At 40.9% G+C, this 13098-nt stretch overlaps 1 protein-coding gene and 1 pseudogene across 9 annotated transcripts in view; both read left to right on the top strand.

Moving 5' to 3' along the window:
* Positions 1 to 13098, top strand: part of F8 (coagulation factor VIII) — a 133142-nt gene that overhangs the window by 20820 nt on the left and 99224 nt on the right. For 6 of the 9 annotated variants that reach the window (XR_007149785.1, XM_047847687.1, XM_047847691.1 and 3 more), the window contains 2 exons: positions 7425 to 7546; positions 9989 to 10111. The exons of 1 other annotated variant lie outside the window; for it this stretch is intronic. Coding sequence is in view for 7 of the 8 variants with exons in the window: in XM_047847687.1 (XP_047703643.1) it covers positions 7425 to 7546; positions 9989 to 10111 (245 nt within the window). In the remaining variant the exon portion in view is untranslated. Of the gene's footprint in view, positions 1 to 7095; positions 7243 to 7424; positions 7547 to 9898; positions 10112 to 13098 lie in introns of all 9 variants that reach the window. 2 more of the 9 variants (XM_047847686.1, XM_047847689.1) reach the window with 2 other exon arrangements.
* On the top strand, positions 3532 to 4674 carry LOC125159303 (thiamin pyrophosphokinase 1-like; annotated as a pseudogene).

Here is a 13098-nt window from a genome sequence, read left to right as displayed (position 1 = left end):
TATGTTGCCTTTTAAAAAATTTTAAATTCCTAACACCAATCCTCAAACCTTTCCAAAAATTGGAGAGATCACTCCCTAACTCATTCTTTTTTTTTTTAACGTTTATTTATTTTTGAGACAGCAAGAGACAAAGCATGAACGGGGGAGGGTCAGAAAGAGGGAGACACAGAATCCGAAACATGCTCCAGGCTCTGAGCCGTCAGCACAGAGCTCCACGCGGGGCTCAAACTCACGGACCATGAGATCGTGACTTGAGCCAAAGTCGGCCGCTTAACCAACTGAGCCACCCAGGCACCCCTCCCTAACTCATTCTAAGGTCAGAATTACCCTGATACCAAAGCCAGACAAAGACACTACAAGAAAACTGCCGACTGATACCTTTATGAACATTGATACAAAAATCTTCAACAAAATACTAGCAAACCAAATTCAGCAACACGTGAAAAGATTTATACACGGTGACCCAGTGGGATTTATTCTGGGAATCCAAGGATAGTTCAACATATAAAAATCAATCAATATAAGACACAGCATTAAGAGAATAAAGGGGATAATACACTATCATCTCAACTGATGCATCTAAAGCATTTAACAAAATTCCACACCATTTCATAATAAAAAACATCCAACAACTATTAATAGAATGAAACGAAGTCAACATAAAAAGCCATATGTGACAAACCCACAGTGAATATCACACTCAGTGGTAAAAGACTGAAAGGTTTTCCTCTTAGATCAGGAATAAGGCAAGGACTTTTCCTAATTCTATTCAGTATAGTACTAGAAATCCTAGCCAGAGAAATTAGATGAGAAACCAATACAAAAATCATCCAAATCAGAAAGGAAGAAACAAAATGATCCCTGTTTACAGATGACATGATTTTATATGTAGAAAATGTTAAAGATTCCACACATAAAGAAACCTATTAGAACTAATAAATTCAACAAAGTAGCAGGATACAAAGTAAATACAGAAAACAATTCCATTGACAGTAGCATCAGAAAGAATAAAATTCTTCGGAATTAACAAGGAGAAAGACTTCTGCAATGAAAACTACAAAACATTTCTGAAAGAATTTAAAGACCTAAATGGAAACACATCCCACATTCATGAAATGAAAGATTTGGTATTGTTAAGATGTCAATACTACCCAAAGCAATCTACAGATTTCATGCCATCCCTATCAAAATCCCAATGTTTTCTTTTTTTCTTTTCTTTCTTCTTCTTCTTCTTCTTCTTCTTCTTCTTCTTCTTTTTTTTTTTTTGCAGAAACAGAAAAACCCATCCTAAAGTTCATATGGAATCTCAAGGGACCCCAAATAGCCAAAACAACCCTAAAAAAGTTGGAAGACTCATACTTCCTAATTTCAACAGTTACTACAAAGCTACAGTCTTCAAAATAGTGTACCACTGGCATAAACACACAGATACAGACCAATAGAATAGGAAGTCCAGAAATAACCCTTGCATATGTGGTCCAATGCCTTTCCACAAGAGTTTTAAGATCATTCAGTGGGGAAAAGATAGTCTTTTCAAGAATGGCGCTGGGAAAACTGGATATCCACATGCAAAAGGCTCATGACATTGGATTTGGCAATGATTGCTTGGACAGGACACCAAAGTCACAGACAAAAAAAAAGAAAAAATAAACAAATTGGACTTAATTAAAATCTAAAATTTTGTGTATCAAAGACACTTGTATCGAAAGAGTTAAAAAAGAATTCACAGGATGAGAGAAAATATTTGCAAATCATATATCTGACAAGGGATTAGTATCCATAATACAAAATGGTAGTTGCTTCTTTGTTTTATGCCACCGCATCTTACAAAAGGTTTCATAGGCACACTCTACTTTTGGATAGCAGGGGAAACCTGTATATGGAGAACTCATTAAAACTCAATAGGAAAGGGGTGCCTGACTGGCTCATTCAGTAGAACATACAACTCTTGGTCTCAGGGTTGTGAGTTCGAGCCTCATGTTGGGTGTAGAGATTACTTAAAAAAATAAAATCTTTTTTAAAAAAGCACTCAACAAGAAAGCAAACAACGTAATTCGAAAATGGTCAAAATGAAAAAAAATGGGCAAAACAAACTTGAATAGACATTTTTCCAAAGAAGGTGTACAAACAGCCAATAAGCACATGAAAAGACACTCAAAATCACCCAGGGAAATACAAATCAAAGCTATAAAGTGATATGATCTCTCACCCATTAGGATGGCTATTACACAAACAAACAAACAAAAAATAGAAAATAAGTCTTGATGAAGATGAGAAATTGGAACACTTCTGCACTGTTGCTGGGAATGTAAATGATGTAGCCTTGGTGAAAAACAGTGTGGTGACTCCTCAAAACTTTTTAAAAATTACCATAGAATCCCTTCAATTCCATTTCTGGGTTTATACTCAAAATAATTGAAAGCAGGATCTTGAAGGGTTATTTGTACACCCACGTTCAAAGCAGCATTATTCTCAATAGTGAAAACATGGGCAACCCAAGTGTCCACCTGGATAAACAACATGTGATCTGTTCGTATGATGGAATATTATTCAGCCTAAAAAAGGAAGAGAACTCTGACATACGTTACAACATGGATAAACCTTAAGGACATTATGCTAAGTGAAATGAGTCAGGTACAAAAAGACAAATACTGTATATGAGGTACTTAGAGTAGACCAAATCATAGCAACAGAAAGTAAATGGCATTTTCAGAAGCCGAGGAGAGTGGAGAATGGCAAATTATTGTTTGATGGATACTGAGTTTCAGTTGTGCAAGATAAGAGTTATGAATATGGATGGTGGTGATGGTTACACAACAATATTAACTTACTTAGTACCACTGAACTGTACACTTAAAAATGCTTAAGAGGAAATTTTATGTTTTATGTGTTTTACTACAATTTTAAAACTGGGAAAAAATTGGGGCGCCTGGGTGGCTCAGTCAGTTAAGCGTCCGACTTCGGCTCAGGTCATGATCTCGCAGTTTGTGGGTTTGAGCCCCACATGGGGCTCTGTGGTGACAGCTCAGAGCCTGGAGCCTGCTTTGGATTCTGTGTCTCCCTCTCTCTCTGCCCCTTCCCCACTCATTCTCTCTCTCTCTCTCTCTCTCTCTCTCTCTCTCTCTCTCTGAAAAATAAACATTAAAAATTTTTTAAATAAAAATGGGAAAAATTTAAAATCCCCATAGATCACCGATTTTCCTATTTAGCAGTATTCACCATTTTTAAAGTTTATGTATTTTGAGAGAGAGAAAGAGAGAGAGAGAGAGAGAGAGAGAATGAGCGGGGGAGAGGCAAAGAAAGAGGGAGACAGAGAACTCTAAGCAGGCTCTGCACAGTCAGCACAGAGCCCAATGCAGGGCTCAAACTCACGAACCATGAGATCATGACCTGAGCCAAAACCAAGAGTCAGAGACTTCACTGACTGAACCAGCCAGATGCCCCCATCACCATTTTTAGATAGCATTTTCCTTCTCTACCTCAGCATTGTCACTAAATCCTTTATAAGAAAAAGCAAATTTTCGTATGGGAATGAACAATTCTGTGGTATTGCTGCTCCTGAAAGGCACACTGAGATTTTTGTTATTTCAGCACTGGATTGAGAAAAAGAATAGGTAAGCAATAAATGCCAGACACCTAGTCATTGATTTCGCATCTGGTAATCCCCAGTGTGGCGTGGCTTTTGCTCCAGGCATGCTGCTACTCACAATTGAAAGCTGCCTGTCCTTTCCTCCACTTTTATCCTCGTTGTTGTGATTTGTAACAGGGGAGTATGTATCTTACTGGTTTTACTGGTTTGTGTTTGGGGTTCCTTCTTCAGTGGTCCCCCATACCAAGTATATCCACCTCTCACAATCTTCTGCTTTTCAAAAGCCTGTGAGGGCAAACAAGACATAAGAAACCACGTGTGCCCCACCACCTGCCATAGTAGGCCAGCAGTCTGGTGCAGAACATGTCTTTGCCCTGTGGAACCCCTGCTTCCCACCAGGAAGCTGAAATACTGCCTTGTGGTTCTGAGTCAGCCTCTGGATGAATGTGTTCGTAATCTTTGGAGCAAAGCCTGTGCTGATGCAGGTGCCATCCACTTATAGGATACACAGAAGGAGAGAGGGAAAGTTTTTTGCCTGAATTAGCCAGTGGACACTTTGATTCTAGTAAGCCCAAAGCTAAGGAATACTATGCTGTTCAGGGATGTGAGGTTATTTCAACTCCTGACCAAGACCATACTGCCTTTACCAAGTTCCTTGAACTGCTCAAAACACACACACACACACACACACACACACACACACACACACACACACAGAAGAAAAAGACCTACATATAGATGTGATTGTGACCTTGGGAGGTGTCCACGGGCCTTTTGGCCAGATTGTGGCATATGTGAACACCCTGTTCCAAGCTACTTGCGTCACTCCTGTGCTAATTATAATAATCCAAGAAGAATCTCTCAACTGCCTGCTCCAACCAGCACCTGGCATCCATAGTTTTAAAGATGTTAAAGATAGCAGATCTCAATTTTACAGTGACAGGGAAAAATCATTCTTTATTGTATTCAATTGGAAAACTAACGTGGATCATCCTACTATAACATTCAGTACTGGCTATTGTTATGTTATTAATCATTCCATTTATCCTATAAAATTGTTTTTTTAATGTTCATTTATTGAATTTGAGAGAGAGAGGCAAGGAAGGAGAGAGATAGAGAGATAGAGAGACAGAGAGAGAATCAAAGCAGACCCTGTGCTATCAGTGCAGAGCCTGATGCAGGGCTCGAATTCACAAACCATGAGATCATAGCCTGAGTCGAAATCAAGAGTCAGATGCTTAACTGACTGAGCCACTCAGGTGCCCCATTAGAAAATTGTTTTCAATTTTGGAGTCAGACGTGCTACCATTGCGCCACGAGGTCACAATTGTTTTTAATTTTGAAGCTGAAAATATTCTGTGTTGAAGGTCCTTGGCGTCCAACACACAAGCCTTCTGCCCATCCTTAAATGCTTACACCAAACGCTACTTCTGAGTGTCTATTAATACTAGATTCCTCTGTATAATATAGAAGAAAATTCCTTTCATATTGGGATGTTAGAACTGCACTATTTCACCCTGGTCTTATTACTGTGTTGGTATTATCTTTTAAAAATAAATCAAGAAGCATTGACCTAATTATTACATTTAAAAAGAGGCAGTTATGTAAGCTCCAGGTGAAGAGAAGCAGCATGAATGATAAATGACAGTTCATAAGCCCCACTGACACATTCACCCCAAGCTCAGCTCCACAGGGAGTGTGCTACGCTCTGGTGGAGTGATAGATGAAAACTCTCATCGTAATCACAACCAAGTCAGAAAATGTTGTGCAGAGGAAACTTACGCATGGCAACTGAATTGTTTCCAACATTATTTGGACTGAAGAAGTATTGCTTCACGGATTGCAAGTTTATGAAGATGACCAAGAAATGAGTTTGACAACATATGGGTTAAGTGAACATTGAGTACCAAGGGCCTGGGTCTGAAAGCCTACGCTCCTGTCCCTGTCCAGCTATTCACCCCAATTCCCTGAATCTTCTCCTTAGCCAGGAAGTGGAAGGGGATGGATGGGTAGTGCCTGACCTTCCTTCCCACAGTCGGATTCCAGCTGGTGACACCTGGCAGAGAGCACACAGGGCTGCTGACTCAGCAGTTTCAACCACGGGGGTGGGGGGGACGCTGGAGTGCATTTGAGTTTCTTTTATAATGAGACCTCCTTCTCTCTTCTTACCCTTTTCTATCCTGTTTACCAAGCCAGATGTTTTCCATCCAAACCATGGTGTACGGAGATGCCACCCACTATGTTTTGTGTGTATACACCCCCACTTGGCTGTAAGGGACCCGCAGCTGTTTCCTTTCCAGTGTTACAAGAAAACAAGAGTCAGGTTTTAAGTGGAGAAAGGGGCATCGGGTGACCTAGTGTGCAGTTGTGCACAGTTAACCATAAGAGGTCATTTTTAATTATTCCTCAAATATATGAGATTGAAATCTGATGTCAAATGTGAAAAAGAAATAACACCTCTCCATATCTAAGTGTATATCTCCTTTTCCATGTTCATTTCTCATATGTGTTTTGTGATGGCACAGTGGCACGGAGAGTATGGTTTCTGCCCAATGACTCTGAGTGTGAAAATGAGTGGCACTAGTCACCTTCAACCACTGCATATTTTCAACCATTCACCTGGAACCTTTCTCACTAGGATTCACATTGGTCATTTTGATCACTTAACCTAGACTGGGCCCCAGAACACGACAACCTAACTTGTCAGGTACAGAGAGGAAACAGTCGGGAACCAGTAATTTTCTCTGTGATATTCCTGGTATCCCTAAGAAGGGAAGTATAATTTGAGGTACATACTGACAAAATTTGAATACAACTTATTTAAAGTCACCCTCTTTTGGAGATGAAATTGAAGGACCATGTAGTGCCTGCTTTGGCAAAGGAATTTTTGCTGATGTAGCGTATATGTACCAATTTATTATTTATTTTATCAAACAGCACCTAATGTATCATATGACTCTTCAAGATTTTTTTTAACGCTTATTTATTTTAGACAGAGATAGAGCAAGACAGGGTGCAAGCGGAACAGGGGCAGAGAGAGAGGGAGACACAGAATCTGAAGCAGGCTCCAGGCTCCGAGCTGTCAGCACAGAGCCTAACATGGGGCTTGAACCCTTGAACTGGAAGAGCATGACCTGAGCTGAAGTCGGAGCTCAACTGACTGAGCCACCCAGGTGCCCCTCAGATGACTTTTTTTTAAATGTTTATTTTTGAGAAAGAGAGCATGAGCAGGGGAGGGGCAGAGAGAAAGAGAGGGTCATAGGATCCTAAGCAGGCTCTGCACTGACAGGAGAGTCTGGATGCAGAGCTCAAACTCACGAACCACGAGATCATGACCTGAGCCAAAGTTGGACACTTAACTGACTGAGCCACCCAGGTGCCCCCGGGTGACTTTTGAAAACAGTGTTTTGGTTTTATAGATATTAGGGATTGTCTCAGCTCAGGCTGCTATAACAAAACCCCACACAGTGGGTGGCTTACAGACAACAGACATTTATTTCTCGTAGTTCTGGAGGCTGAAAGTCCAAGATCAAGGTGCCAGTAGATTTGGTGTTTGGTGAGGGCCCTGTTCCTTGTTCATGGATGGCCATATTTTCACTGTACCTTTGTGTGGTGGAAGAGGTGAGAGATCTCTCTGAAGTCTCTTTTCTAAGGTCAGTAATCCCGTTTTGTGCACACATAAACATTCAGCCTATAGCAGGGGCTTATACACAATTTCCAATTTGCCTTGTTAACAGTAGAGGAGAGTGGGATAGAAGCTTTACTTTCAGCTGCTTTTCAAAATGGGTTCAAAGAAGGTCACCAAAATGAATGACTTTTTCCTTTCTTCACACAGGTTATCCCCTGGGGTGCCAAGATCTTTGCCATTCAACACATCAGTCATGTACAGAAAGACTGTGTTTGTAGAGTTTACAGATGGCCTTTTCAACATTGCCAAGCCCAGGCCACCTTGGATGGGTAATGGAAACAACACTGACTGTGTATTATGAAACTGAATATCTGTGTCTGGTGTCCTGGCAAGGATCCCCCAGTCTTCCAGCTACAGTTGAAGAGGGCTAGGCTTCCCTTACTACCACCTGTAGGGAAATACACTGAGTATTCTCCGTCTTTGTGCCAGGCCCTCCTTCTCTGCTGTACTCTAGATGTTAGAGTCCTCTGGGTCTTGGACCAGGGCTTCCTTTATCTTCTCTTTAGCTTCTATCCCTAGCTGATGTTATCCAGTTATCCAGATTGATGTTATCCAATCTGGTATAGAGATTTTAAGACACCATCTCTGTACCAGTTACTCCCAGGTTTATATCTTCAGTTCACACTGCTTACTTGATATGCCCACTTAGATATCAAGTAAGAACGTAACAGGATATTAAGATGAGACATCTCCTACCTTAGAATTATTTCTGAGAGCTCTAGGTGACAAGCACCCCCCCCCCAATTCTAAACAGAAATATCAGTCCTCATATTTAGGACTTGTTTAGCTGGTATCCCCAAATTGGTTCTACAACCCTTAGCCCATCATGCACCTCCAGCCTATATAAAAGAAGACTAGCAACTTATGAAATAATGTAGACTTGAGGATTTCTTTGGAAACCAATTTTGGTGATTTGTATATCCTCCACCCCACAGGGGAAGGAGGCCTCATCCTCATGTCAAGGTGTAGTGAAGGAGGCCTTAGGAGAACCATTTAGAAGTCTTGACATAACACCTGTGGAGCTTGTAAGACTCTGACTAGTGCCTGGTTTTTATCTGGAAAATTTGTCAAGGCCAGAGTCTTTGGGGAACTTCCCCTGATGTCGTCATAAGGATTGTGGGTTATAGCTGAAGCTAAGTGCACTGTTGCTGTTAGGTGTGAGATGAGCAAGGTCATAGGACAAGATTTGTCTTGAGAAGATCCTGCCCAGGATGTCTTCCTACCAGGGCTGGGTGACTCCAGAAAAGGTCTCTGTGATTGTATTGTCAGAAGCAAAAACTGAGAAGAGAGATACAAGTGACAGCTGGAGAGAGCATGATTGGAAGACAGAGAGTCTCCAAAGAACTCGTATAAATTCCCTAAGGATGAAAGACACAGAATTTTGGCATGTCCCACAACCAGGGGTGCCAAAGCCACATTATCACTGTTCCTTCTGAGAACAATCATGCCTCTTTTTCCGCCCCTGTCCTTTTCTCACTAGCTCCAACCTTAGAGGGCCCAGAGGCAGTAAGGTGAGTCAGGGAGGAGGGTTAGGAGAGGAAGATGAGAACATAGGTTTCTGAAATTGTCAGGACTTAGCTGAAGGAGGGAAGGACCCTTAAATTGCAGGAGACATCAAACGTTTGATATTTTACTAGACTGGACTAATTGGTCTAGACTGGTATCACTGGACTAATATGATACTGCTGATATGTGAAGGTTACTGTAGAAATTTGGAGACTATTCAAAGTGCTAGAAGGGAAACTGCACAGAACACAGTTAAAAACTATGCAAAATAAGTCTATTTTATGTTTTTGTCCCATTGAATCCAGTTCACTCAAATCATTTTGTAGGTATCTTATACTTAATATGTGTGTAAGTCAAAAGTCTTGATTTGGTTTCCCTCTTAATTTTCTGTGTCCTGGCCTGACTGCCACCCAGTTACACAAGCCCAAAGCACAGGAATCATCCTTAGCTGCTCTCTTTTTTCTTTTCCTATCTCTAATATCCAGTCCATCAGCAAGTCTTGTTGACTCTTCATCCAAAATAAGTCCCAAGTCTGCTCACTTCTTATGAATTCCAAATTCATCCAAACCCCTGGGCCCTACAAAGTCCCACATGTTACATTCGCTCCCTGCCTTTATAACCCTATTTTCTATTATTCCCCTGCTCGTTCACATCTTACTCGACCATGTCAATATTATTCCTGTCTCAGGACTTTTCCATTTGTTTCATGTGCTTTGAATGTTATTCTATGAGATCTTTGCAAATCTTGCTTTTTAATTAGATCTCTGCTCAAATTCCACCTCCTCAAACATGCCCTTCCTGACCCCTATACTTAAAGGATCTTGTATCTCCTGCTTCGGCATTTTCTAGCTCACTACCATCTTTTACAGCATTGACCACAAACAGAATAGTTCTTATTTCTTTATGTTCCTGATTTCATTCTGTAGAATATAATTTTCATGATGTGTCTTATTCACTCCTGTGTCTCCAGTGCCTAGGACAGTTCCTAGAATATAGTAGGAACTCAACTGAATGAATTGCCAGAAATCTATCCTCAGAAGAATCATGACACTGAGCTGGTGATGGCAGTTTATGCATTTATTCATTCAGTTACTACTTTCTATCAATAATCACAGGGACATGACTTTGGCCATCACTTTCATAATACCAGCTTTTCCGGAGTGCTGCTCTCCAAGTGACCTTTGAGGGACATCCTGTTCTTGCAGGTCTGCTGGGTCCTACCATCCGGGCCGAAGTTTTTGACACAGTGGTCATTACACTCAAGAACATGGCTTCTCACCCTGTCAGTCTTCATGCTGTTGGCGTATCCTATTGGAAAGCTTCTGAAGGTGAGTCAGATGCCTTGCTAGTGTCCTCTCATCCCAGGGATAAAGGAGTATTGAACACAGGGTCATACCGCTGGTGAATGGGGGAGTCAGGATTCAAACCAAGGCCTGTTTCATGAAGTCAGGAACATTGTCATCTTAGTTGAAGCCCTGAAGTTAATGTGGTTCCTGTTCTCCCTTGAGGATCCAGGCTACAGATCCTAACAATTTCACTTATCTGCCTTCCTATGCCCAGAAATTTCCTAGGGAGGATGAAGGCTCATGATATGGAAATGAAATAGAATTCTTCCTTCCTTAGATTCTCACTTTCTAGATATTTCCTCTCCCTCCCCTCCCCCCAGTTTCTAAATATCAATGCCACTACGTGATAAGCACAAGCTGACCTCGTTAAAATAAACAACCTATATGGCCTCAGTCCCCACTTTACCTAGCGTCTCCTTAACCTTCACAATGCATGAAGGGAGTGAAGGGGGTGCCACATTGTCCAGATAGACTAGGGCATATATAGATCAAGAAGATTCAAGAAAATCATTAATAAAGTATTTGAGCACATGCCCTATGTTGAACAGCCTAACTGTGCTTACATGTTGACTAATTGCTTCTGAAATTGGAAAGTCTTAATTTTTTGAGTTGTACCCATAAGGCCAAGGCAGACCTGGGTTGGGGGAAGATGACAGGTGGGGGCTGGTGGTATAGAGGAAATGTCATCCCAATTCTGGCTGGAGCCAGGCAGGCTATTCCCATGAGGATTATCCAGTGGGAGCTTCCAGAACATATCTAGGAGCTTTTTAGAGAGGCCAGGGTCCTCACAGTCCTGCAGCTCGGGGTGAGCATAGAGATGACTGTTTTGCACCCTATGCCTGGTGAAGTCTGGGAAAACTATTTAATCTCTCACATGTGCATCCACAGTGGTTCTGCCCAGGAGCAACACAGTGAGGCAATGGCCTCAAATCCATGTGACTTATGGCCCTGTCAGAAGCCTGTATACTCACATGTTGTGATCCACAAGCTCCTGGCCTTCTTAGACTAGCCTGGGAGCCCCAGGATGTCAGTTAAATCTGTGATGTGTTGACCTTTCTGATACCCTACTGTAAAATATCATATCAAGTGTTTAACTGATTTTCCTATTGAAAAAAGGAGTTGTTTATCTTTTTCTTATTGATTTGTACAGGTACTTTATATATTCTTAATACACACCATTTGATAGATGTAAATATTTGCATATCTTCTTCCAGTCTGTGCCTTGAATTTTCACTGTCTCAATAAGTTTTTGGCAAACAAAAGTTACTAATGAAGCACAGAAGTTCAACCCAAAAAATTATCACTTTTTTCTTTCCATGTTAGAGCTTCATGTCCTGTTTAAGATATTTGCCTACCCTGGGTCACCTGGGTGGCTCAGTTGGTTGAGCGTCTGACTTTGGCTCAGGTCATGATCTCATGATTCATGGGTTCGAGCCCTACGTCGGGCTCTGTGCTGGAAGCTCAGAGCCTGGAGCCTGCTTCACATTCTGTGCCTCCCTGTCTCTCTGCCCCTCCCCTGCTCCCACTCTGTCTCTCTCTCTCTCTCTCAAAAATAAAGATTAAAAAAAAGATATTTATTCGCCTACCCCAAAGTCTTGAAGAGTTTCTTCCATGCTTTTCTCCAGAAGTTTTATTATTTTACCTTTTGTATATAGGTCTGTGATCCATCTAAAATTGAGTTTTGTGTATGTTTTCCCCATAACATTTTTTTTTTAAGTTGAGATCAAAAGTTGCATGCTCTACCAACTGAGCCAGCCAGGTGCCCCTCTCCATAGCATTTTTTAGTTTTTAAAAATTTTTTTTAATGTTTATTCATTTTTTGAGAGGGAGGGGATGGGGAGGGGCATAGAGAAAGGGAGACATAGAATCTGAAGCAGACTCCAGGCTCATGACCTGAACCAAAGTCAGATGCTTAACTAACTGAGCCACCCAGGTGCCCCTCTCCCCATAACACTTTTGTACAGTTTTATTGAGGTATAACTTACATATCATAAAATTCACCCATTTAAAGTAGTTTGACAGCAACAGCAACAAAGGCAGGTATAAACAAATGGAACTGTATCAAACTAAAAAGTTTTGGCATACATAAAGGAAACCATTGATAAAATGAAACAGCAGCCTACTATATGGGAAAAGGTATTTGCAAATGAAATGTCACATAATGGGTTAATATGCAAAATATATAAAGAATTCACAAAACTAAATATCAAAACTAAATATCAAAGAAAACAAACCACCCAATTAAAACAAACAAACGAAGAATGGCAGAGGACCTGACTAGACATTTTTCCAAAGAAGACATCCAGATGGCTAACAGACACATGAAAAGATGCTCAACATCACTCATCATCAGGGAAATACAAGTCAAAACCACACTGAGGTACCACCTCACGCCTGTCAGAGTGGCTAGTATCAAAAAGACAAGAAATAACAAGTGCTGCTGAGGGTGTGACACAAAGGGAAGCCTCATGCACTGCTGGTGCTGCCACTGTAGAAAACAGCATGGAGGTGACTCCAAAAATTAAAAACAGAGCTACCATATGATCCAGCAATTCTGCTTCTGGGTATTTGTCCAAAGAAACTGAAAATAACACAATTTGAAAAGATATATGCTCCCCTATGTTCATTGCAGCATTGTTTACAATAGCCCAAATATGGAAGCAACACAGGTGTCCATCCATAGATGAATGGATATAGAAGGTGTGGGATACTCTCTCTCTTTCTCTCTCTCTCTCTCTCTCTCTCTCTCTCTCTCTCTCTCTCTCACACACACACACACACACACACACACACACACACACACTGGAATATTACTCAGCCAACGAAAAGAATTAAATCTTGCATTTCCAATTATGTGAATGGAACTAGAGTGTATTATGCTAACTGAAATAAGTCAGACAGAGAAAGACAAATACTATATGGTTTTATTTATATGTGAAATCTAAAAACAAAACAGAAACAGATTCATA

The sequence above is a fragment of the Prionailurus viverrinus genome, unplaced genomic scaffold (genome assembly GCF_022837055.1).
Source record: "Prionailurus viverrinus isolate Anna unplaced genomic scaffold, UM_Priviv_1.0 scaffold_49, whole genome shotgun sequence".
In the NCBI taxonomy this organism is placed as follows: domain Eukaryota; kingdom Metazoa; phylum Chordata; class Mammalia; order Carnivora; family Felidae; genus Prionailurus; species Prionailurus viverrinus.
Note: the sequence above shows the minus strand (reverse complement) of the source record. Positions and strands in the feature narration are given on the sequence as shown.